At 44.9% G+C, this 24,462-nt stretch overlaps 4 protein-coding genes, 2 non-coding genes and 1 pseudogene across 7 annotated transcripts; 5 read left to right on the top strand and 2 right to left on the bottom strand.

The window, feature by feature from the left end:
* Positions 1–241: 241 nt before the first annotated feature.
* LOC133906414 (solute carrier family 40 member 2, chloroplastic-like) lies at positions 242–5,250 on the top strand. Of its 2 annotated transcripts, none has more exons than XR_009907771.1 (14): positions 242–619; positions 1,528–1,735; positions 1,819–1,882; positions 2,115–2,239; positions 2,310–2,399; positions 2,539–2,718; positions 2,925–2,999; positions 3,191–3,292; positions 3,376–3,484; positions 3,558–3,704; positions 3,782–3,888; positions 3,964–4,077; positions 4,173–4,598; positions 4,793–5,250. XR_009907771.1 is itself a non-coding variant. In XM_062348304.1 (14 exons), the coding sequence occupies exons 1-14, from the start codon at positions 498–500 to the stop codon at positions 4,794–4,796; spliced, it is 1,752 nt and encodes a 583-aa protein (XP_062204288.1). In that variant the 5' UTR covers positions 242–497; the 3' UTR covers positions 4,797–5,250. The 2 variants fall into 2 exon arrangements, 1 of the variants encoding a protein (XP_062204288.1); XM_062348304.1 differs by having other exon boundaries at positions 4,173–4,477.
* Positions 5,251–5,276: 26 nt separating this feature from the next.
* On the top strand, positions 5,277–5,350 carry TRNAV-UAC (transfer RNA valine (anticodon UAC)). The gene has a single exon. It is a non-coding gene; the product is annotated as a tRNA-Val (tRNA).
* An 8,454-nt stretch (positions 5,351–13,804) lies between these two features.
* Positions 13,805–14,756, top strand: LOC133906045 (pectinesterase inhibitor 28-like). Its single transcript, XM_062347838.1, has one exon. The coding sequence runs from the start codon at positions 13,805–13,807 to the stop codon at positions 14,501–14,503; it is 699 nt and encodes a 232-aa protein (XP_062203822.1). The 3' UTR covers positions 14,504–14,756.
* A 2,039-nt stretch (positions 14,757–16,795) lies between these two features.
* On the top strand, positions 16,796–17,972 carry LOC133906044 (uncharacterized; annotated as a pseudogene).
* Positions 17,973–18,658: 686 nt separating this feature from the next.
* TRNAP-AGG (transfer RNA proline (anticodon AGG)) lies at positions 18,659–18,730 on the bottom strand. Its single transcript has one exon. It is a non-coding gene; the product is annotated as a tRNA-Pro (tRNA).
* Positions 18,731–19,391: 661 nt separating this feature from the next.
* LOC133905889 (cytochrome c oxidase subunit 5C-like) lies at positions 19,392–22,378 on the top strand. Its single transcript, XM_062347678.1, has 2 exons — positions 19,392–19,539; positions 22,025–22,378. The coding sequence occupies exon 2, from the start codon at positions 22,056–22,058 to the stop codon at positions 22,245–22,247; it is 192 nt and encodes a 63-aa protein (XP_062203662.1). The 5' UTR covers positions 19,392–19,539; positions 22,025–22,055; the 3' UTR covers positions 22,248–22,378.
* A 762-nt stretch (positions 22,379–23,140) lies between these two features.
* On the bottom strand, positions 23,141–24,462 carry LOC133905888 (ocs element-binding factor 1-like). Its single transcript, XM_062347677.1, has one exon. It carries the CDS (start codon positions 23,898–23,900, stop codon positions 23,436–23,438), a length of 465 nt encoding a protein of 154 aa, XP_062203661.1. The 5' UTR covers positions 23,901–24,462; the 3' UTR covers positions 23,141–23,435.

The raw sequence follows: 24,462 nt of genomic DNA, 5'->3' as shown, positions 1-24,462 counted from the left end.
AATTTCCATATACAACAAGAATGGTTTCTGTCCTATAACATCCCATGGAGTTCCCCCAGTTCCAGATGACATTTTCTTAACTGTTGCAACAGCATTTCTTGCTCTAATTCTTCTTTTTGGCACAATATCCTAGCTCTAATTCTGGGTTTCCCTCTTATCACAAAACAATAGAAAATCTTCATCCGTCCGATCTACATCAGATGGCTGATAGAGCCGCTCATATCTCCTCTCCTTCCCCTCCCTCTGTCTCTGCTCCATTCCAGCAGCTGGAGTTGGCAGCTTGCCGCCTCCTCAGTCCTCACTCTTTCCCCTGGTTTCCCCTCCTCAGGCTCTGGCCCTGCGCCCCCGCCTCCGCCTCATCAAGATAAGGCTACAAGCCCATGCGTCAAGAAGCTTCCAGAACCTTCCGCTGAGCCCGAATCCACTGCCGGGGCCCGATACTACGGAGGCTGCATGAGTAGTCGCGCCGCCGCCGTCGCAGCAGCAGCAGAGGAGCCATGGGGATGGTCACCGTCGCTGCCTTCCTCGCCTCGCCGCAGACGACCCTCGGCCGCCGGCCCCTCGCCGGCGCGTGGAGTCTGCGCCTGAGGCCCGCGTCCCCCGGCGTCGCCGCGCTCAGGTGAGTCGCTGCTTGCTGCTTGCCGGGTCGCGCTCGCGCCGCAAAGGCGGCTCCTTTGGGTGCTCTGGTGCGCGAGGAGTTGGTAAATGGTAAAATTCCTTCTTTCTCGCAGAGACCAGGAGTAGTTTGCTAGCATGAGAAATCCAGGGCGGAGAGATAGATGTGCAAGTTTGGTTGTTGGGATTAGGGGAAGTTGCTTCCTTGGGATTTGGTGACATAAACCTTGTTAGGTTCTTGGCATGGGAAGGATGAGAATTTGATCAATTACTTTTGCCCATTTGGATGTTGGTGTGGGAATTCGGAGGTGAAGAGGTGATGGGCCTGAACGCCTGATGGGTGATGGCTACACTGATATGTAGGATGCAATTTGAGGTAGTGATCATCTAAGCATGTTCCTTGTTGATCAATTTTTGTTGTGGATGCTGGGCTGCTGGCTCTTTGTACCTTTTTTGCTTGGCCTTTGTGTCGGGGTGCTAGCCGGCTAGTTATGGAAAAAACTAAACTTAGTTGCCTTGCATGCGTGTTAATATGTTCGTTTGTGGACATAAATGTGTTGAACAGCGAGTTCGATCGAGTCATGAGAGAGGTTAATTGAATTGCAAAACCTGTATAGCATTGGGTGTCCAGCTGATCGAGCTCATGACTTTGTTGTTTATTTTCTTGTGTTAGAGAATGATATGAGGAACCAAAGAATTGATTTGCTCTTGAAATGTCTATTGAGTTAAGATTTTGTAGATCATTTACGAGCTGTGTATTTTTTTGCCAGGCTACACAGTTTTTTCCCAAAGTGTTACGTTACAAACATTGAGGTTGATGTTAGTAATGTAAATAAACAATTTACGAGCTGTGTAATGTAAACATTGAGGTTGATGTTACACAATTTACGAGCTGTGTAATTTTTTTGCCAGGCTACACAATTTTGTCCCGAAGTGTTACGTTACAAACATTGAGGTTGATGTTAGTAATGTAATTAAAGAAGAGGCTTCCGATGATCACCCATCATTGCCACCGGGATTGTCCATTCCAGTTGTTAATCTTCGAGGAGATGTTCTAGATTCTAGTCCTTTTCCGCTGCATGATAGGGCTTCCTGTCCTTCTGATTTTGAAGAGTTGCCAGTATGAACCTTCTTCCCTTTCCAATGTTCTTTGTCGAATATCTTCTTTTGTCCTCGTCTAAAAATCACTGTTTATAAATGTAGGTCTTATCTGAAGGAGAGCAACATACATTGGCATCAACTCCAGCTCATCCTGCTGGATTATATGGTAAGGAAGTTTTTTCAAAATCATGTTATTGGATAATCTTTATTATTTGCTACACATTTTTTGGACGAAAGTAGATTCATATTATGGGTACCTGATTACTATTTTCAAGGCCTAGTATGTGACTAGCAGGAGCAATCACCGTGTCTGACCCCTAAGGATTCATTTTTACTTTTAAGATCTATCTGTTGTGGCACTTAAAACACTCTTTAAATATCATATGACATCGGTGCAGCTCTATATGCTAGTTACTTATTTGGTAACTTGGTGGAACAACTGTGGAATTTCGCTTGGCCTGCTGCCCTGTCAATTCTTCATCCAAGCCTATTGCCTGTGGCTATTGTCGGTTTCTTCACAAAGGTACGGCCATTGTACTAAATTTAAGGGATACCTTTCATATCAATAATCTAATTAATTTTATGATGTCCAGCTCTCAGTCTTTATTGGGGCACCAATAGTTGGCAAACTCATGGATCATTTCCCTCGAATACCCATGTACACAGCACTGAATGCTGTGCAGGTATTTGTCTTTATCTTCTCTAGTTTCTTATATCATGGCCAAAAGCCAAAAAAAAAAAAAAGACATGTTGTTATGTAGCCATGCACAACACAGTAAAAACACTTTAATTGTTGCCAATTCTTTGAACTGGATCTGCCAGGTAGCTACTCAGTTGATATCAGCTGCAATGGTTATCTATGCTCTCAAAAACCTGAGCCATGCTTCTACAACAGCTGTGGTTATGAGACCTTGGTTCATTGCACTAGTGGCAGCCGGAGCTATCGAAAGGCTTGCAGGATTGGCACTAGGAGTTGCCATGGAGCGGGACTGGGTTGTGTTGGTAGGGTTGCTAATCCTCATACTACCTTTCTAGACTGCTTCTCTGTTTGACCGAACTATTGTATATTCCTTGAGATGGAACTAAAAAATTTGCAACGGTTACAAATGGAAAACTTGTTGTCACAAAATGCATTTGAGATTTCAGAATAGCTTGCATCTTGTTGGCTTTGATCAACTTCTTCCTTACTGGCCCTTTTCTCTGTGAAGTTAGCAGGAACAAACAGGCCCGTTGCATTAGCTCAAGCTAATGCTGTGCTTAATCGACTTGATCTTCTTTGCGAGGTGAGTTTTTCTCACACTCTCAAGCTTGCATATCAGCATCTTCTTTGATTGATGGAGACTTCAGCACACAATAAGGCTGATCATTTGGACGGCCTTGTTTTCTTAAAATTTGTCTGTTCGCAAATCTCTGCACACAGTATATTGTTTTGAGTGGACAAGTTATAGTTGATAACCATTCGGGTTGATTGCAGACAGTTGGTGCTGCAGTTTTTGGCCTTCTGCTGTCCAAATACAATCCTGTGACCTGTTTGAAGATCGCTTGTGGTCTAATGATATGCAGTTTCCCTGTTCTGGTATAGCACATTTATCTTCTGTACTCTTGAAACTTGAATAGCCAGGCGTAGCGTATTCACAGGGTGCTATATGGACTTTTCAGGTTATGTTGGGTCAACTAATTAACAGCGTCTCCTGCCATACACTTGATTCCTCTAGAACTGCCACTGATGAATCTATTTGTGTTGATCTATTGGATGTCCGCAAGATAGGTGAGGAACTTTCATATGATTCACTATTTAATTTCACCTCTGTAGATGGTCTAACATTCTCTTTAACCTTCAGTTCAAAATAGCTTGAGTGCTATCAGACATGGCTGGAACGAGTATAAGCAGCAGACAGTTCTACCTGCAAGTGCAGCTACCGTGTTCCTAAATTTAAATGTAGCACTTGCTCCCGGTGCCATAATGACTGCATTATTGATGCATCGTGGTAGGTTTCGCTTCTCCGGTTCAAATCTATATAACTCCCAGGAAAGTACCTTTAACATATTTATCAATTTTGAACAGGTATTAGTCCGTCCATTGTTGGTGCTTTCAGTGGATTGTGTTCTATCATGGGCCTTGTTGCGACATTCATCTCCTCAAGCCTGGTGAAAAGAGTTGGAATTCTAAAGGTTTGACCTATACTTTGTTGGTTCCATTTTTATTATTTCCTTGACAGTTGATGTGAATGGCTAATGTTATACCAGGCGGGAGCTGCTGGATTGATATTTCAAGCTTCACTCCTGTCAGTTGCTCTCACAGTGTATTGGGCTGGTTCAATTTCACAACGGACACCTCTACTTATCTTCCTCACTTCCATTGTAAGGATGAAATCTTAATTACACATCCCCCTTTTGATAGAATTTAGTCAAACACTACATACTAATCCTTGTGCCTGTTCTGTGTCAATTTGCAGGCGTTATCTCGGTTGGGGCACATGTCTTATGATGTTGTGGGGACACAGATCGTCCAAACAGGTGTCCCTGCTTCGAAAGCAAATCTTATCGGAGGAATGGAGGTTTCGATTGCAAGCCTTGCAGAGTTAGTCATGCTTGCAATGGCTATAATCGCAAACGATGTCTCCCATTTTGGCTTCTTGGCGATCCTGTCCGTGTCATCTGTTGCTGGGGCAGCTTGGATGTTCTGTCGGTGGTTAGCAAATCCCACAGATGAGCAGAGGGAACTCTTTATGATCGATCCCCTTTACCAAGTTCAAGCAATGTAACTATTAATTTTCTGTATTTTCCATTACTTTATTAGGATATCAGGGTTCAAAAGTATTTGACCTTCATACTAGAGTTACTTGACAAGTGATAAATATGTCTATGAATCTCATTCTCTGGTAAGATATTTGCATCACTGTTTTTTCACTTGTCTATTTATCTAAAACTGAAACTACAAATATAAAGGTCCAAAGAAAGTATTATAATCAGTCCTAATAAGATGTTTCATCATCATTGTACAAGCAATTATGCATAATTCGACCTTCAGACCTCCTATGACTTAGTGACATATAATTCTGATCTTATCTTGCAGATAGTAGATGAAGCAGGATGCTCCAACACAGCCAGGAAAACGGTTGGCACCTAGTTGGCTGCTGGTGCTTTTCGGGTCTGCAATACCCTTAAGATGATGTGAAGATATGTTGTGACATTTAGGTTCAATACGACATACACTTAGGACAGAAGCATTTGCTACTCTTAGTCTCAGCCATGCACAATATTCAATTGTATACTCATTTATCTCCCCACCTGTACAGTACATCTACTATCAGTTTAATCGTTGCTTGTTATAGCTGATGTAGAACAACATTAACAGCCAATTTTAGTAACAAAATCAATAAAATTTGACACACCCCTCCTTTCCTCTATTGCTCTGTTACTACAAATGTGTAACTGTATATTTTAGTGAATTTTCTGTCTTCTTTCTTTTGTCCTTGTTGTTGCATTGCTCGTGGAGTGGTTAATCTAAACACTGTCTGGTTGCTTGTGTAATTAACCTAGGTAATCACTGTCAAGCTGGTGCTGTGGTGTAGTCGGTTATCACGTTAGTCTTACACACTAAAGGTCCCCAGTTCGAGCCTGGGCAGCACCAACTGATTCTTATTGTTTTTTCCCTCTGAGCAGCTCCTTCTACAATGTAATTCAATTGTAGCTTGGTCATTTCTGATGAGTATGAACCTGCTACCATTTCAATTTTCGACTCAGTTCCTCTTTGCGTAAACACATGAAATAGAAACCTGGCCTTGTGGAGTAGGCTACTGTTTTTTTTTATTATGCAGTAAGCCAAATTTTCCCCTTTTTTTGCAAGTTGGTACCTGTGTCGGACCCCTCCTTTGGGGTCATCTCGTGTAGTTTATATCAGTCCCTGGATCAGTAGTTGGTACGCACGAACTTCAATAGAAATAGATATTATAGACATACATCGAATAAATACGATAATAGAGTATAACACAGAGTTCATTACAACAGAGGTCCGAAGGCATAACAAACCCTCAAAGCACAGCGGAAACACATAAAAACGACCCATGCCCTACAGGCAGCTTGAGGGCAGACGAAACCAGCTTCTCTAATCTTCATCTTCTCTTTCGACGAAGTTGGCCTCTGGATCATCTGGATCCACAATTAGCAAGTGTGAGTACATAAGGTACTCAGCAAATCCTACCTCAAAGGGGGAAAATTAGATGCTTAAGGGTAGATCAAGGATAAGGCTGTAGAGTCTTTTAGGTTTTGCGGAAAGCTAGTTTTGTTGATGCAAGGTTTATTTTTGCAAAGGCTAACTTTAATAAAAACACTTCCAAAGAGAACACGTAAGTTGAGCTTATAGGGGGCTTATAGGGGGGTTGACGGCCCTAGGGGAGATACATCCGTCCCGCCAGTTCCTACAAGTTTTTTTGCCAGCGGACACACAGTCCAGGAGGCTTAGGGCACAAAGCTAAAACCCTTCTTTTCGAAAACACGGGCACACAGCCCACTCACACACCAAGAAGATACTCACGCTGGAAAGCTAATCATTGTGACCAAACCATAGCATGTCCTTTACCAAGGACACGGCTATCCGGATAGGTTTAACACTCTGCAGATGTTGTACACTTTACCTACAAGATATGCACAGGCTCCCACCTTAGCAACTGGTGAAGCTGTCATAACGAGACGCAACGACCTCACAACGAAGCCACAATATCCACCCATGGGGCACTAAGATACCAAGGGCCTTAGAAGATTCACGGGAAGGACCACTTAGCAATCCCAAGGCTTTGACATAGCCTCAACAATATCACCAGCCGGACCTTGGGCTACGCACCACCCAAGTCTTCTCATGGTCCCCATTGCCACTACCGGCCTCCGGGTGGGTACCGCACTAAGTCAGAGGGGTTTGGTCAAGTCCTGCCCATACAGGCTATGTGGTTGTACGAGTTGATACTAGGTGAGATGTCACAGCGAACCGGTCCTTATACGACCGAGGCAAGAGTCTCCCAGCAAGAACACTACAAAGACGAACCTTGCTCCAAAGTAGTTCCCACCTTTATGGGGCACCTTACTCACCCTCGTCAACACTACTCTAGAGTTTTCCCAAGAACACAAGTTTTACACGCACACGCACCAAGCACACATCACTTCACATTGAAAAGCATGATTATCATATGTAAATAATCTAGTTCTTTCTTTTGAGCAAAACAATCCTAAGCATACTAGTAAACAAGTATTCATCTGAACAATTATTATAGTTGATGTTGGGAACCTTCTAGGATTTCAAAGGAATAAAGGTAACAATGACAAGGCATGGGATAAACAAGCTGGGTCATAACTATTCTAGCATTTCTTTAAAATCACAACTACTAATCTAATCATGCATACTCCTATTGTTTGAAACAACGGCTCTACGGGTTGTATTTAAAAACATAGGATCAACATGATCAACGATTGTAGGACTTGCCTTCGTTGAAATCCTCGCCTGCTCCTTCTTCAAACTCCAGGTCCTCGGGGTCTTCCTCGAATGCTCCTTCCTCTAATAATCGCAACAACGACAAAGGCATACACGATCAATCAAATGATTAAAACAATAACCAAACAATTTACAAAAATTATGAAATTGACATGATTGGGTAGATCTCGAATTTAGATGAATATCGGTGGAAGAATCGTTGAAAACGGAGTTAGGACGGAGGAGAAACGGGCTCAGGCTCAGCGGAGTCGGCTCAGCTCAGCTGTCGGTGGGCTCGACGGCTCGGCTCAGCTCGGCTAAAAAGGGCCCACCTGTCGGTTGCAGAGAGAGAGAGAGAGAGATATAAGAGAGAGCAGAGAGAGGAGGGGGCCGGCTCGGGCAGCTGAGAGCACGAGGGGGAGAGAGAAGGAGGGGCGACGAGGCGGCGGAGGCGCGGCGGCGGCGCATCAATGGCGGAGCCTCACCGGTGGAGGGCGGTGGCGGAGCACACCGTCGGCGGATTTGGCTAGCGGGCGGGGAAACGGCTTCGGCCCGGCGACGGGAAAGCGGCGGCGGCCGGCCACGGGAGGGCGGCGGGAGCGGCGACGGAGGCCCAGGTACGCCCAAGGGGAGGGAAAGGAGGGAGAGGGAAAGAGAGAAGGGGGCCGGGGAGGGGCTCACCGGCGGCAGCGCTCGGAGTGAAGCGGCAAGGCGGCGGAGGGGCTCGGAGAGAGAGAGAGAGGGTGTGAGGTGGGGGAGGGGTGACACTGTTCACCCCTTTATATAGGCCGACGACCGGCGGGTGCGCGGGGCGAGGGGCTGCGCGGCGTGGGGCGCGAGGCGGCACGGGGCGTGAGGACTGCCGGTCGGCGACGCGACAGCACGGCGCGGCAAGAGGGTCACAGGGAGGGACGGGAGAGATGGAAGAGAGAGAGAGAGAAGAGAGAGAAAGAGGGAGATGGGGAAATAAATTTTAGAGATTTGACAACCTGAATCTGAACTGTTTGTCTCATAAGCTATTAGTTTCTGAAAGTAATGCCTGGCATGTTCTGTTCCCCAGTACATTCTGATTATATGTTGTCTTCCTTCTAGAACAGAGTATGCATTGTAGTTGTATGCATGATAAGGTGCTTTTAGTCCCCGGTATCGGGATGTTGTGTAACCTAATGTAATTTTGTTTCTTTCCTCCGTCTTAATACAAAGATGCGCAGCTCTCCTGCGTATTCGAAAAAAAAGATATAGAATTTATTTTGCATTTGGACAAAGTTAAGCTTGGAACATTTGGTCCAAAGTTCTGTTATCTTTTTTTCTTGCAGAGATATGCAGTTATGCACCAGCAGAAATAATCATTTTTATAGAACACGCAAGAGAGCTGCGTATTATTGCATTAAGAGAGAAAAAACAAAAGATAGTCTTACAAACCACACACACTTACAAAACACACCCGAAATGATATGGAAACAGCGCGCCTTCAACCAAAAGAAATAAAACAACCCTTAAAAAACTGAGAAAGATGAACCGAGCTACAACTGCGCTAAACCCTTAGCACCAGCATCAGCCCACATTATGGCCTCCTCACCAGCCTTCTGGAGGACAACAAACAAACTTGGAGCCGCACCATTAAACACACAATCGTTGCGGTGCTGCCAAATCAGCCAAGCTCCCAAAATTACCAAGGAATTGAAACCATTTCGCAATGGCTTCGAGATCCTTGCGCTTGCTTGCATCCACCAAGAACAGAATCTATTGTCATTGGCCTGTGGAGAAACATCAAGCACGCTGAAACGTCTAAACAGGGGAAACCACACCTGTCTAGTAAAGACACAATCCGTTAGGAGATGCTGAATTGTTTCATCCTCTTGATCACAAAGCGGGCAGGACGCCGGATGTGGAAATCCCCTCCGCGCCAAACGATCTGAAGTCCAACATGTATCATGCACCACCAGCCACAAGAAAAATTTGCAACGCGCCGGAGACCAAGAATTCCATATGAGTTTCCAAGGTTCAAAAAGAGTAGCACCATGGAAATAAGCAATATATGTTGACTTGGACGAGTACTGACTCGACTCAGAATGTCACCATTGATGCACATCAGGGACACCCGGCATCAAAGTGATGTTAGAAACCAAATCCCAGACATCAAGGTACTCAGAGATGGTAGCAACAAAAGGAGCACCTTGAATGTCAAGAACCCAACATAAATCAGTTAAAACATCCTTCACAGTGCGCGAATTTTTTATCCGCTTGGGCACAAGGGCTGAAACTTTAGGAGCCAGGTCACAAATTGCCTTTCCATCCACCCATCTATCAGTCCAAAACATAGTATTATTCCCTTCTCCAACAAAGGTTATCACCGAAATAGCAAATAAGGCATGAACATTGGGGTGCAGGGACAACTTGAAACCAGCCCACGGCTTGTCCGGCTGTGTGTTTTGCAACCACAACCATCTCATACGTAAAGCCCAGCTCAAAGAAAAAAGATCATGTATACCAAGACCCCCCAAGATTGCGTGGGCGACAAACCTTCCGCCAGGCGATCAAACAGTGCCCCCCTTTAACCTCCTTCCTGCCCTTCCATAAGAAAGTTGATCGCCTAGGGAGGGAGATCCAAAGCTATGGCATGATATATAGGGACCGAGGTCATGACCACCTGGACAAGAACCGAGCGGCCAGCCCAAGTCATCAGCGCCGCCTTCCAACCAGGAAGCTTATCTGCAATCTTTTCAATAAGCGGTTGGAGTTGTGCTTTTGTTAGTTTCTTGAGAGAGAGGGGCAGCCCCAAATAAGAGCAGGGGAAAACCTTCATGACACAAGGAAGATGCTCTTGAACCACTGACAGTTGATCTCAGTACATTGAATTGGCGACACACAACTCTTCTGAAAGTTTGTCTTGAGAGTTTGTCTTGAGGCCCGAGGCTGTACCAAAGAGATGCAAAATGACCTTTATCATTTCCAAATCACTGATAACCGACTGCAAGAACAACACTACATCATCAGCGTATAGAGACACACGGTGCTGTAGATTTCTTGAAGAAAGTGGCTGCAATAGTCCCTCAATGCTAGCTTGATGAATCAAAACACCTATCACATCCATAACCAATATAAACAACATTGGAGACAATGGATCACCCTGCCGCAAACCTCGTTGATGAAAAAACATGTCCCTGGGAACACCATTTAACAACACACTAGTAGAAGAACTTGATAAGAAATTGCAAATCAAATTGCACCATACCGGTCCAAAACCAAGATGACGAAGAACCTCCAATAAGAATGGCCAAGAGACCGAATCAAAAGCATTTGAGATATCAAGTTTTAGGAGGATCCTTGGATTTTTTTTGTTGATGCAAGAACCTTGCCGTTTGTTGAACAAGCAAAAAATTATCCTGAATACATCTACCCTTCACAAATGCACTTTGGTTCAAGGACACCATCTGTTGTAATCTGCTTGCAAGGCGATTAGCCATTAGTTTGGTTACCAATTTTGCAAAACTATGGATAAGACTAATAGGGCAAAAATCATGAACACGAACTGCCTCATCTTTCTTTGGCAAGAGTGTGATGTAGGCCGAGTTCAACAGATTCAAATTCTTAGTATTTCCAAGCTGAACAGCCCTTATTGCAGCCAAAAGATCAAATTTAATGACATGCTAGCAAGACTTGTAAAAGTGCCCGGTAAAACCATCCGGGCCCGGAGCTTTATCCGAAGGCAACTGCTTAATTGTTGCCCAAACTTCCTCCTCCAGGAAGGGGATGATGGTTGATGCATGTGTTTCTGACAGGGTTTGCCACTGCAACCATGGCCTATACTAGATGCCTGGTTGAAGTTTCTGCTGCTTTCAGAGCTGTAGAGGGGGAGCAAGAATTAGCTGAACATACTTCCTTTTAGTCGCTTGGATCGCACCGTCGAAACAGGTCCCGATTGGTGCTCATTAAATTTTTCTCGGTTAAGAGTGTACTCTTCTTGAAAATCATCTATGCCCAAGTAGCCAGGGTTATTCTCTATCGGTGGTAAGTTCACATCATGCAGGCAAATTCTGAATGAAGTGCTTTCTGCTGTGCAATCAATCCTTTTCAGTTACAATGCAAGTACAACTAGAAGTACAAGCACCTCATGTAACTTTGGTTGCATGAGCTTCACACTGAAGTTTTTCTGAGACCGGAAGGATGATCACGTGGAGCTATCAAAGTCACAAAGCTGCACGGCAAAATAATAATAATAATAATAAAAGTGGCCTTGCATTCTACACTACTTCAGCAAAATCTGGAATGGAAATATTGCATGGTTTTCGACACAGAAAGAACACTTCTTGAACATTGAAACACAGAGATGTTTGGCCAATTACACTGTGATTACATTCCTCGCAGGTGGTCTCAACTCGCAAGAAGTTTTTCAAAGTTCAGAAAAGGATAAAAGTGTCAACTGAAGTCAATGTACCACAACAGAAGGCGAAGCAATCTGAGCCTTGAATGTGCATTTCTAACGAATACTAAAGCTAAATAAGCGATCGTTATCCAATTCACCGCAATATTCTCTGTAAGCATTTTATTCAAATGTTACTAATACAAATTTTACATACTGAATTATGAGACTAGAATAAAGTTCTCAGCAACGAAGTGCGGGTTCGGTGGTTTGGACCTCACCTTACAAATATGCATTTGGATAATACTAGGCTATGTACATCCAAATTAAAGATTACCAATAATGTTTGATAAGGCTAGGTGCCTAGGTTATGCATATTCAAATCATAATGTAGAACTATGAAAATGGATTTTTTTTAAAGAAAGGCAAAGGGATCAGAGGGACGACTAATAGGATGATGGGATAAATTACTCTCAGTATCAGACCGAGTAAGATGATGCTGTAATGGTGTGGTATCATTCAAATCCCCCCCCCCCCTCCAATGGACCGAACACCATCTAAGATTACAAGCTAATTCATGAGATGATACAACAACCCATCATGATTTTTTTTTCTCGAATACGCAGGAGAGCTGCGTATCATTGTATTAAGAAGAAGAAGTAAACGAATACAAACAGTTATTGGTACGACACGAAGGGTCGCAAGTGCTGCTCAGTACTGCCGACAAATGAAATATTTAAGAGGTTTACATGATTAGATATCAGCCAACACTAAAACTAATAGGCAGCAGGCATTATAGGACAGAACAGAAGATATGCAGCCTAACCATGGTGATCGCTAAGTGCTTTGCTCCGGCCTCGCACCAACGAGCAATGTCTTCTCTGATGATAGCGATCAAGGTGTCTGAAGAGAGGCAACGATTGTTGAAGGTGATGCCATTGCGTGATAACTACAGCCTCCAACAAGTCAGGAGGATTAGCGAGTCCAACCTCATACAAAATTCAGCAGCGACGCGTCCCCGTAACTCAGACCACCAAGCAAAGAGTGTGATCTCGACCACCGGCGTTTGAACTCTCAGGATCCGCCACCACGCTTCTCTAGCCGTATTACAATGAAGAAGCAAATGATCAGTAGTCTCCGGTAGCTGCGAACAATGAGTACAAGAATCATCCACCTGAAGCCCATGACGATGTGTGCGCGCAGCTATCCAGAGCCGATTATGGAGTCCAAGCCAAACAAAGAATTTGACCTTTGCAGGGGCCAGGCTTTCCATACCAAAGAAGCTCCCTCAAGGCGAACAGAGCCCTGAAACATGGCTATGTATGCTGATTTGGTAGTATAAATCCCAGACAACCCATCATGATTGAGTTTTGTTATTCTTGGTTATGATATTTTGTTCGATGCTACCGAACTAAATCAATGCAACTGTTGAGATACTAATTTGTTAACTTCCTTGCCTTTTTTCCTTCCTTTTCTTTTTTAGACTACAAGATAAACGTACAAGTATAGGAGAAGACTTACGGTGGCCAGGATTAAATCCGCAACTTCATATAGCATGGGCACACACGCTTTTGCATCAAGGCACGCTAGGGTGTGCCTAAAGATGAACACCTGAATTTAAACTCTAATACATAGTTCGGTCGAAAAAAGTAATTTTTAAAAAAAAGATATTAACGGATAGAGTGGTAGTTGTATGGATACATCGGCCTCCAGATAACTCTTTTTTACAAACACCAGAATCATTTCATGGTACTGTTCACTTTGCCGTCTTCTAGGACTACAATCACCTGCCTTCTTCCCAAATGTCCTATAAAGTTTGCATTGAAAACTTCAAAGCTGAATCAATCACATTGTCCTCTTAATTCTCTCCCCTCCATGTGGCAAATCAAACCTTCACAATTTCCTCTAGTCATCAAGAAATTCCATGTCAATTCACACTGACCATAGATCCATTCATTTCGTTTCCTCTCCTCTCCTTTGTAATTCTCTCATCTTTTTATAATTTTTAAGCTCCGAAAAAACGACGAAATCTAGCGGTACATGATCACCATTCACCATTTGCTATTTTTTCACCACTGGCCACCGTTGCCCCCAATTTTCCCGGGAAAATGCAACCAGCCAATCCCCTCCTTTCCCTCCCATTCAAATAAATAATTTAATAAATCATCGCGATTAAATAATAAATAATTGTTAATTAACCACGTCTCCTCCTATTTACTTGACTCTAATCAACTCTAACCTCCATTTCTCCCCCTTTCGCCATGCACGCCATGAGCCCGCCGCAGCTTCTCGCTTGCCTCCTCCTCCTTGCCACCGCGGTGGCGCCGCCGGCCGCGGCTGTCTGCGTTCCGCGCAAACCCGGAGCGCCCGGGAAGCCCGGGCGCCCTGCCGGCCCCAGCCCGGTGCCGGCCAAGCCGCCTCCACCGAAGCCGAAGCCGACGCCGCCCGCACCGGCGCCGCCGAAGCCGACGCCGATCATCCCGGGCGCCGACATCGTGAAGAGCCTGTGCCTCAAGACGGACTACCCCGACGTGTGCCTGTCGTCCATTGCGAAGCAGCCGCAGCCGCCGGTGGCTGGTGGGAAGCGTCTGGACGCCGCGGGCTTGCTGCGGATGGCGATGGGCGCCGTGCGCGGCAAGGCCGCCGAGGCCAAGAAGGCGGCGGCCGCGCTCGACGCCGACCCCAAGACGCAGCCGCTGGCGCGGGGCCCGCTCCAGGACTGCGTGGAGTCGTACGACGACATCGCGTACAGCCTGGACCAGGCCGAGAAGGCCATCGCCGGCGGCGACAGGGACACCACGGGCACCATGCTCGACACCGTGCGCACCGACGTGGACACCTGCGACCAGGGCTTCGAGGAGCGCGAGGAGCTCACGCCGCTCATGGCCAAGCAGGACGCCGAGCTCGCCAAGCTCGCCAGCAACTGCCTCGCCATCGCCACCGCCGCCGGCCTGCGCTAGACGGACAGATCGATCGTTCATCCATAGCTGCGCTAGCACCTAGAAACAACTACACCGTATACGCGTACACCTTCGTCATCGCAAGCTTCACTAATGCAAGAAGCTTTTGTATCCATCCATCCGGGAAGAACATGTAGTTAGTGAAGCCTTTCGATTTGTGTCCGATTGTAATGCTGCAACTGCAACCTTAATTCTTGATTTTCTTTTCCATTTCATTCCATATATCTCCATCAAGATTTGATTGTTGAGTGATGGCAACTGTTGTGAATGACGGCGAATAAACGACGAAGAACACAAGATCAAATCACAGCGGAGACACAAGATTTAACGTGGAAAACCCCTCCAATTCGAAGGGGAAAAACCACGGGCGCCAGCCAGCAAACACTCCTCACTATTATCAAGAGTCGGGTTACAACGCCGTGCGGCGGCTTACAAGAGAATGAATGAATCGGTCGCAGTGGAACCCTAGCGACGGGTATATGTACCGTACCGCGGGGGGCCAGCCCCCCCGCACCCCCCCGAGTGAAGGAGGGCGCACCCCAATGGGCCGACTTCAGACTCCGCTTTGCTCCGGCCCAAGCCTCCCGGCGACGGGCCTCCGCTTCGCTCCGTCAGAAGTCGGCCTTTGTCTTGGGCAATGAATTTGGAACATCTTCAACAGCTACATGGATGGAAAAAAATGACATGTTATTGACAGCAAATGCAACTGTGTATGCCCTTATATATTCATCTCTTTTACGTGATACTTATGTGATGATTCTTTTATTTATCTTATAGTTTTTTCATATATCCTTTTTAGCACGAATTTTAATATAAATAAATGATTATGATAAATCATACATCGGTATAATCTAATAGAATTTTCGTGTTTGGAGGATTTTAGCGTGAACAATACGTGCTCTCCTGTTCTCAGGAAATATCGGTAACGTACCTAAGGCGATGTAGTATCACGATTGAGTTGTGAGCCTTCTAATCAAGAGAAATGTGCTGCATGTGACTCGAGAAATTCTAATGTCATGTAAATAAATTTGCCGTCTACCACTGTGGAAGACAGCCAAGTCCTTCCTCACGAAGCAAGACAAAGTCACATGTCTTTCGAAGCATGCATGATGTTTTGCCATTTTCTGAAGAGCCATACCTTTTTATTTTAACTGAAGTGCCATACATTTGCATGCAACCATTTTTTTTTTGTTCCAAGAAAAAATGAAACCAGCTTTGTTAAGTTGCGAATCATCTCACAAGACAGTGGTGTTACTAAGATCTTAGCAAAATAGTCGGAAAAAAAAAAGATCTTAGCAAAATTGGCTAATTTTCTCTTTGGGTCGGAGTAAGATTGGCTGGATTGAACCAATTGGCTGGACCGAGCCAGTTCTCCTCCACCATCTATCCTTTCCCCTCCACTGTCCAGGCACAAGTGTGCGCCTTGCCCCCACTCCACTCCGTCGTACGCCCCCGCTCACCCTTGCTCCTCACCCCCGCTTTCCCCCACTCGTCCTCACCTAATTTATGATATTTTTTCTTTTAGTTGGTAAGAAACTGTAACTAGATGTATATTTTTCCTTTTTTTTCTATAACTTATTTGTTCTCGAAGATAAATATCTTACTTGCTTCTATGAGCAATCAAATCTAAATTTTTCAAAAAGAAAAAAAATGTGTGTTCAACTAAACACCAATGCTCAATCCACATCTGCACGAAAGTAGATGACTTGACTCTGATTTCCTTAAGACGTTTAATACTGGAGCTAAGTGTTGGAGAGGTTATATGGTCCCGTGTGGCCTGTGCAAAGCTCCGCCATTGGCAGGGACAGAGACAGGGGGCGGCAAGGGGCTAGGCCCCTATGCTGTACGTAGGGTTTTTTTTTTTTTTTGCATGACTGAATTACATAGAACAAAATGCACATCTCAGCCGTCATCGAGTAGTTGCTCACCATTTCAAATTCAGGCATATTTCTTGCTTACAGAGACAGTGATCCGAAGTTCGATTAGGCCCGTGCATAATTGCTAGTTCACGAAAGAAAGGCGCGCAGCGTTGCCAGAGCCTATTCAATCTCACACGTAAACATTGAATCTTCAGTCAAGTATTAGAAAAGTTCTCAGCTTAATATACAAATTACCTATTTGCTAGGAGGTTTCTCTTGTAGGATATGTTGCGAGCCCAAAAATTTCAGTTGCGCTTATATTCGTTACTGTAGGACTTGGATTCAAGCTTCCCGTGCTGCAATGCTATCTATCCTATAGTTTTTTTTATCTACTTCTCCATGTGTGCGTATACACATATGAAAATTTTCTTAAATGAAGCCTCGGTGGCCAGGAGATTCACGGCACCAGCAAAAGCAGGGTAATCTGGTAAGTGCCTAACAGAATGTGTTTATTTTGTAGGTTTCTTGCACCTGCACCTAATTGATGCATAATTTGATTCGAAAGAAGACTAGCCGGCTTCTGAAATCATGCTCTGTAATGGAAAAGTAGCCGATTTTGCTAAGACTTGAACATACTTACAGAGACGTGTGCACACTGCACATGCAGTAAAAAAAAAAAAAAAGACGTGTGCACATGCAGTTTAAACTGAGATATTGGTTTTAACTCGGCATCTAGGTTTAGCGCTTGTTCTAACTACTCTTTTCGAAGTTATCGCCTTATTTGACTCCTTTGTTTACCTCCCTTTCTTTACTCCAAGTGCTACCTGGGATTGATAACTGATTCAAAAAGATGAATTACCTGTAGACTGAAGGTACAAAAGATTTCGGTAGGTCAAACTCGTCGCGAGACAAGAAAACCAGAAAGGAGAGATCAACTGAAGAAACATTGGCTCGGGAACAACCAGCCAAAGTGCAGAGAGAACCGTCTTCAGAACCGGTCCGGAAGAGTAGGAGGCTTGCTAAGAAATCCATCTTGGACAGTGAGTTAGACAAGGACTATGATACAAGTAATCTTGAAAATCTTGGAACTCCAGGAGAGACATGGAGGATCGCACTCGTGAGCCTAAAAGCAAAGGAGGAAGTAGCTCTAAGAAGAATGCCTTGAAGAGCGTGAAAAGTATGAGCAAGGTGTCTGAGGTCGATAATGATTTTGTTACTTCCCGATCTAGTAGTAATGGCAAGAAAAGTTCAAGAGAATCAATGGATGGTGATGATACTGAAGAGGAAGCTACCTCTGACAGTGAACTTGATGACGAAAACAAGAAGCAAAAATCAGTCAATGAATCACCTGCCAATGTTAGAAGTGAACCTCTCAAGCTCTCACAACACGTCGCCGTGCCCTTCAATCATGGATGGATGGGTGCAGCAAAAATACTGTCGAGTTTCCTGATGGTTTACCTCCAGCTCCTTCCAGAAGTACATACTATCCTCCAGCTCCTTCTTGCGGAACCAGGCAAGAAGGACAACGCTTTCTGAAGAGGAGATGCTCGCGAAGAAGGCTGAGGCTGCTCTGCTCAGCGACGCAGGATGCAAGTGGAAAAGGCCACTAAAGAAAGCAAGGTTAGAGAAATATTTGCTTACTTTTTAATCTTCTTAGAAAAGTGCTTGATTTCCTGGAGTTTTGAATTACGATAAGTCGATACCCTCCGCAGGTTGAAGCTGTAAGGAAAAATACTGGGCCTGGACTCTGAAAAGAAGAAAGAAGAAAGAAGAGAGGAAGCAAAAGGAGTGAGAAGAGAATCAAGGCTCGTTGCATCATTTGATCTTGCTCAACTCCAAGCTGAACCTCTGCAGCCTGAAGTGCTACAAAGCTGTCCATGGGAACGCCTGACGGGACTCTGGAAACATGACGATTTCACCGGGTTTCTGGCCCATGGATGGTTGAAATAAGGCATGGGTGATTTTTCCTGGCGGTGCACATTTGTGCTTGTAAAAGATGCAATGAGTGCCTGTATAAGTGGATAGCTACATATAGATTTGTGTGTAGAGCTGTAGAAGATTTTATGCCAAGGTTATGATGAGACGTACTGGATGTTATCCCACGATGCTTATGTTGCAGATATTAGACATATTTTCATGAAATGAAAGAGCAGAAAAGGTTTTCTCTTCAGGTGTCCATTCTGTCTCGTAAGGTGAAAAAAAATCTACTGCTCTTGGATCGGCAAGGTTTAGAAGGAACTTTCATTGTAGCGTGAGTCATAGACTACCTGTTGAACCTGCAAAAAGAAAAAAAATTGGGGCATTCCGAGAATTGAACTCGGGACCTCTCGCACCCTAAGCGAGAATCATACCACTAGACCAAATGCCCTTGTGCATTTAGGGCTATTAAATAATTATATTATCTTATGATTCCTACAGTAAGCAGGGACAAGATGCAGCTCTTGAGCGGCCGTTGCAACCATGCACACTTGCACTCAGAGGTTTCGATTTTATTTTACAATTTTTTCATTAACAAGTGAGAAGACTGAAATTCGTAAAACTTTGATCATTTTTCATCCTTCATTCCATGAATCCCATATATCAGGAAACAAAATTCCAAAATTAAATATTTCATTCTCGGCAAAATTTTAATCCTACTTAGTCACAGGGAACAGGTCAACCAAGCAAATAGAGTCTATTTACGTAAGCCGACCACAGAAAATATAACCTCTTAGACGCGAATACGTAAGCTGTGAATCGAATACGTAAAGCCCCGTGGGAGCCAGCCAGCGCCACTCGCTCGCAGGGAAAAATTGATGATATGTCACTAAAACTTTGGTTGTTTTGATTATAACGTCATCCAAGTCGATGACATATAAAAACGTTCAGAGTCTATAATTATGGATTAAATGGTAAATAAGTGAAGTTTATTTTTAACCGTGGAAAATCATCAATGGCCTGAATAGGTAGTAATTTCAGAATATAACACTCAATTGGTGTGTCTTTGTTGAAGATCATAATGACAGGTGGAGTGTCAAATTCTGAAAGCTAGGCGAATTTGGTGTTATATTCTGAAATCTCTCATAGATAATAAGAGTCTTTAAAGGGCCTCTCCGCAAAAACGTCAGCCCACACGGATCGAACAGAAGGCCCGGTTCCTCTCGCGGCGGCGGCGTCTCCCCCTCCATCTCCGGCAAGGTGAGCTCCTCGGATCCTTCCTTTCCCAGCGCCCGATCCAATCGCCACGCGGTTGCTCGCGGGCCTTATTTCTTTCTATGCTTGATGGAAAATTTTCCCCTTGGTTCCATTGACCGTCTGGATCCGGCTCCTTCTCGGTGCCGGCGTGCTGGGTTCGTGCGGCGGATCCGTTTCGATTGGGGTTTCGGAGGCGTACAAGGCGAGGGGCTTAGGTTGTCTCATGGATTAGGTGGGGTGCGGTGCGGTGCGGATAGGGCTGGCGTCTTTGGTTTGGTTCGTGGGGGAAGGATGCGAGGGTCGTCTGCCATGGCGTGATGGGGGTGTATCCATCCATTTAGTGCGAATAAGTTCGTCTTTTTATTCATGTGCACCCGTATCTAGTGGCCTGCGATGCAGGGGCTATGCGGTTGATATTCGGGTACTGATGGTGAAAAAAAATGGTGGTTCATTGCAACGAAAATGCTGAGTGAGTGCATATGCAAAGGGATTTCTTTTGACGTGTTGTATCCTTGTCGATTCCGTGTTTGTGGTTGTCCCACAATCCGAATGCAGCAGGGCTGGGCTACTTCACGCATAGGAATATAGCTCTGTTAGACAATCTTAAGGGCATGTTAGATTAACTTCATTGGCACACAGCTTTCACTAAACTAGTAAATTGGATCGGGGATCTGGCTGCATTTACCGTTGTCTCTGGATGATGCATAAGCATATCCTATGTCTTTGCCTGATGGGAGCTATCGCTTTAGGGTTCTCGGGTCTAGCGTGCTTTCAGGTTGCCGGCGATTCATATTCTGTGCTTTGTTTAATGCTTTGCATCATGGATCTTCATGTTTGCTCTTCTTAGGCAATGTCCAGTGTGTGGATGCTAGCTATCCTCTAAGCCAGGGCCTGAGGCCTACTGGACTCTAAACTAGCACAAGTTTCTCCAATATGTAGAGGCTGTTTCAGTTTCAACATGAAGGCATTTGGTCTTACCATCTTAGCTGATCTTGTAGCTTCTAGGATTCATAACATTCAGGAAGGGTGTAATCTTTAAACTAAGCATTTGGTCCACGAGTACATCACATCACATCCTATCACTGTGATTGCACCATATACACCATGATTGCCCTTAGAGTACCCCCTTCATTTTCTCTTACAATAAGGTGCATCTAGCATCCCTGTAATTGCACTATATATACACCCGTACTTGTATGTGTAATATCTGAGCGATCAGGTGACATTATATGTTCGTTGTGGTTCTTGCATCATTGGTTGTGTCAGGCAACATATAGTTAGGTTACTAGGGCTTGTAGCTGTAGATTAATTGAGTTTAGTTTCGCTATAATCATATCATAGCTACCTTCCAGTCTTTTCCTATCCCAAAGAATAAACTCCTCCTAGTGCAACCTCACCAAAGTCTCAAGTATACCTCATTTTCTGAAGCTTTGGGGTTTTCTTCGTTAGCAGTCTGTGATTTATTTTTTATTTCACAAATAAGGCAATCTGCTGTCTATTTTTACTGCAGCTCATTGAATTTAAGTGATCAGCTTATCATTCTTTCTTGGATTTTCTATGATACATTGAACTTGAGTGCTCACACTCGTTGGTCTTTGTTGGACCTTGTCTATAACTGATTGAATCAAAGTGAGCTTGCCTGTTGTTCCATTTGGAATTTATCTTTAATATTGAGTTTAAGTGAGCTTGCTCGTTGGTCTTTGTTGAGCGTGTCCGTGATACCTAATATTTACATCAAGTTGTAGAAAAAGGCTCATTGAAACTCAGTATGGTGACCTGATAGCTTTTGAATACATTTGTTGTTTTTTAGATGATTAGTCGATGATGCAGGCATGCAGCCTTGCACAAGTCTGATATTATTATGTGTCTGGTTTGATTATATGCTTGTTAGGTAGTGGATGGTTTGAGCTCCCGCTGTTGCATAGGCTAGGATGTTAATATTGTTACCTTGATTTGACGTTGGTTGATAAGGAAATTCCAACTAATTTGCTTTGCAGCATTTGTGGCTTTATTTGGCCACGATGGCTGTGTTTTTGAGCATTAGTGGCAGGTTAGGTGAAGGGTACTTAGTGTACATTTGTTTTTGTTTTTTTTGTCGAAGAAGCAATGATTGATACCAATCTTGGAAGTGTTTCTTGTGTACAGTCAAACCCTCTACTGTTTTTGAATACGCTGTTGGTTTTGCTTAGCTTTATATACCACTTTGCATATTTCGGTGCTATTCCATATTGATTCTTAATTCTTATGTAATCTCTTCCATTTTGACCTCATTAGTCATTACCATATTTGGGTCCATTTTTTATATGTATAAATCACCTCACCCTCCTTTTTAGGTGTGACTAATCGTATAATGTGGATGAGCCAAAATGTGTTATGCTGTATGCACATGTCTGCATTTATTAAGAGTATCTTTCTACCTTAGTGAAGATATGTTGTCTGCCTGTTGCTCCCACGAATCAGCTGACAGAATCTTCTCCATTTCTTTCAGGCACTTCACGTCTGACCCCAACAGCAGGCAAATGGCAGGTGGCAGGGTTGCACATGCTACCCTCAAGGGCCCGAGCGTGGTGAAGGAGATTTTCATTGGAGTCACCCTTGGGCTGATCGCTGGTGGCATGTGGAAGATGCACCACTGGAACGAGCAGAGGAAGACTAGATCCTTCTACGACATGCTCGACAAGGGCCAGATCAGCGTCGTCGTTGAGGAGTAGTTTTCATGTATCAAATCTGAAGTTTGTCTCGTCTTTGTTTTTGCCAGTTACTTCCAAAACTCTCTGGAGAGCATGACGAAGTGAATGCTGTGGAGATTTGTCATGAAAATAAGCATAACCATTTGAGACCATCAGAATTTCCTTCTTTATCATGGATATTTCAAACGTGTCCATTCCTTTTCAAACAATTTGGTATTGTATTGCTTCCAGCTGACATGAATATAATTGAGTTCACGTAAGTTTGTGTCGTCATTTTGAGATTCACCCCTTTTTGTATGAATGGATCGGTGGGAAGACTAACAAGTCATTTCTAAGTCTATGTTTGACAGAAGCACATTTGGTGCCCTTTATTTGGTGATGTCACTGGTTCGCGCAAGATAAGTTTTTACGGTTTTCTTGTGCCTTTCACCGTCGATGTGGTGACTTCATTGTTTGATGCTAGTTTCATTTTGCTTTGATCACCTAGCAGGTGTTAAATAATTGCTTGTTCATTATGCCGATGCAGTAACAAGTAATACATCTTGTCATGTGTTTGTTTGTTCCGATAATAAAAAAGAGAGGTGTTTGTTTGTCCCTGCTTCGATGCCAAGCAAGAAATCAAAGTAACATAGGAGAGGGAGCTGTCAGCAGACAGAATCCAGTGGACAATTTCGAAACAGAAGATTGCCCTTCTTTCATTTGATCACTTTGCACTCAAGTTGATCGATGTCTTTCTCCTTGCTCTGAGATTTGATTTGAGCTCACAGGTCACAGCCTTTGTGTTTCACATGAACTCTCAGTTTCTGGGATTTGAGAAGTGATACATAATCATGTGAAGCTAGCATATCTGACCAAGCCAGAAAAATCTACTGCCAAGATCCATGAGGAAAGATATTCATCCACCAAACCAAAAATTAAAATTCAGACACCAGCAGATCTGATTGATAGGTTGGAACAGGAAATTACATAACACTTATTCATCACAGTACAAGACAAAACGCACAACCAAACACAAAATTAAGCCTTACATAAGCATCATCTCTTACACACAAGACATACAACAGCAACAATAATTGAAGCAACCAGAAGATAGATTTGACACAGCAGCAGTAGATAAAGATGTGACCATGTGAGCAAACAATTCGTCTTGTCTTCTCCTTGCCAACCACAACCAAGCTCCAACTGCCTCCATGGCCGGTACAGGCATCGTCAGTACTGGAGCATGTGTGCGGCGGTGGCGCCGATGGGCATGGTGGCGGCGAGGCAGGGGAGCTGCCACGGCCGGAGCAGTGGGTCGTCGGCCGGCAGCTCCTCCTGGATGTCCATGGCGACGCCGCTGAACTCCTCGACGACGCGGAGCACCTCGTTGACGGACCGCAGCCGGTCGCCGAGCTCGGCCGCGCGCGCGCGGAGAATCGCGTTCTCCTGCTCGACGCGCGCGTACTGCGCAGCGATGTCGGCTGCGCGCCCGGCCACGCGCGCGTTCTCGGCCTGCAGCCGCGCCGCCTCCTGCACCAGCTCGTCCAGGTGCTGCTGCTTCCGCAGCCGCGACCGCCGCGCCGACTCGCGGTTCGACAGCCGCCGCTTCTCCCGGCGGTGCGTGTCCGCCGCCGAGTCGCCGTCCGACCCGGACATCCTCCCTGTCCCCGCCGGCGACAGCGACGACGACGACATCAAGACACAATCTTTTCGCAAGAAACCGGCCTAGCTTACCTCCAAACTCGCAACCGCTGCTACTGCTATTATTCACTGACGCTTCAAGAAACAAAGAAAGGACGAAGAAACAAGAGACGGGGAGAGGACTAGCAATGGCGGATCCGGGCGAATTATGAGATCACATAAAACCAGTAGAGGAAGACAACCGAGAAGGAGTGGAGGAAGCAGGAGCGGCGCAGGTGAGTGGCGATCTTCATAAAGCCCAGAGACTTTGCATCAAGATGCTGCTTTCCAGCCAAACCATGGCCAGCGAGAACGAAACCTCCCTCCAGCGCAAGAAACCCCGGAAATCCCAGCACAAAAGTTGGATCTTTGGCCAAGATCCACCAATAACAGCGATTCTTGGACGAGGAAACCGGGGGGCGAGGCGGAGCTTCGATCGGGGGAGGCTGATCTGCTCGAAACGAAGGGAATCGAGCGGAAATCTGGGCTGATGGAGGAGGGATCAGGGGAACAAGGTGAACCACTCGATCGAGGAAGAGAGGAAGGAAGGGGGAGGGATCAGGCGAGGTGGGGAGGG

Source organism: Phragmites australis, chromosome 23 (assembly GCF_958298935.1).
Source record: "Phragmites australis chromosome 23, lpPhrAust1.1, whole genome shotgun sequence".
Taxonomy (NCBI): Eukaryota; Viridiplantae; Streptophyta; class Magnoliopsida; order Poales; family Poaceae; genus Phragmites; species Phragmites australis.
This window is presented reverse-complemented; position numbering and strand designations above follow the sequence as displayed.

Bases quoted from the DNA above. Each gene is read 5' to 3' on its own strand.
- LOC133906414 (XM_062348304.1), top strand. From the start codon at position 498: ATGGGGATGGTCACCGTCGCTGCCTTCCTCGCCTCGCCGCAGACGACC. The intron at 620-1,527 runs GTGAGTCGCTGC...TTTTTTTGCCAG, and splicing joins CCCGGCGTCGCCGCGCTCAG to GCTACACAATTTTGTCCCGA. The intron at 1,883-2,114 runs GTAAGGAAGTTT...ACATCGGTGCAG, and splicing joins TCATCCTGCTGGATTATATG to CTCTATATGCTAGTTACTTA.
- LOC133905888 (XM_062347677.1), bottom strand. From the start codon at position 23,900: ATGTCGTCGTCGTCGCTGTCGCCGGCGGGGACAGGGAGGATGTCCGGG.
- LOC133906045 (XM_062347838.1), top strand. From the start codon at position 13,805: ATGCACGCCATGAGCCCGCCGCAGCTTCTCGCTTGCCTCCTCCTCCTT.
- LOC133905889 (XM_062347678.1), top strand. From the start codon at position 22,056: ATGGCAGGTGGCAGGGTTGCACATGCTACCCTCAAGGGCCCGAGCGTG.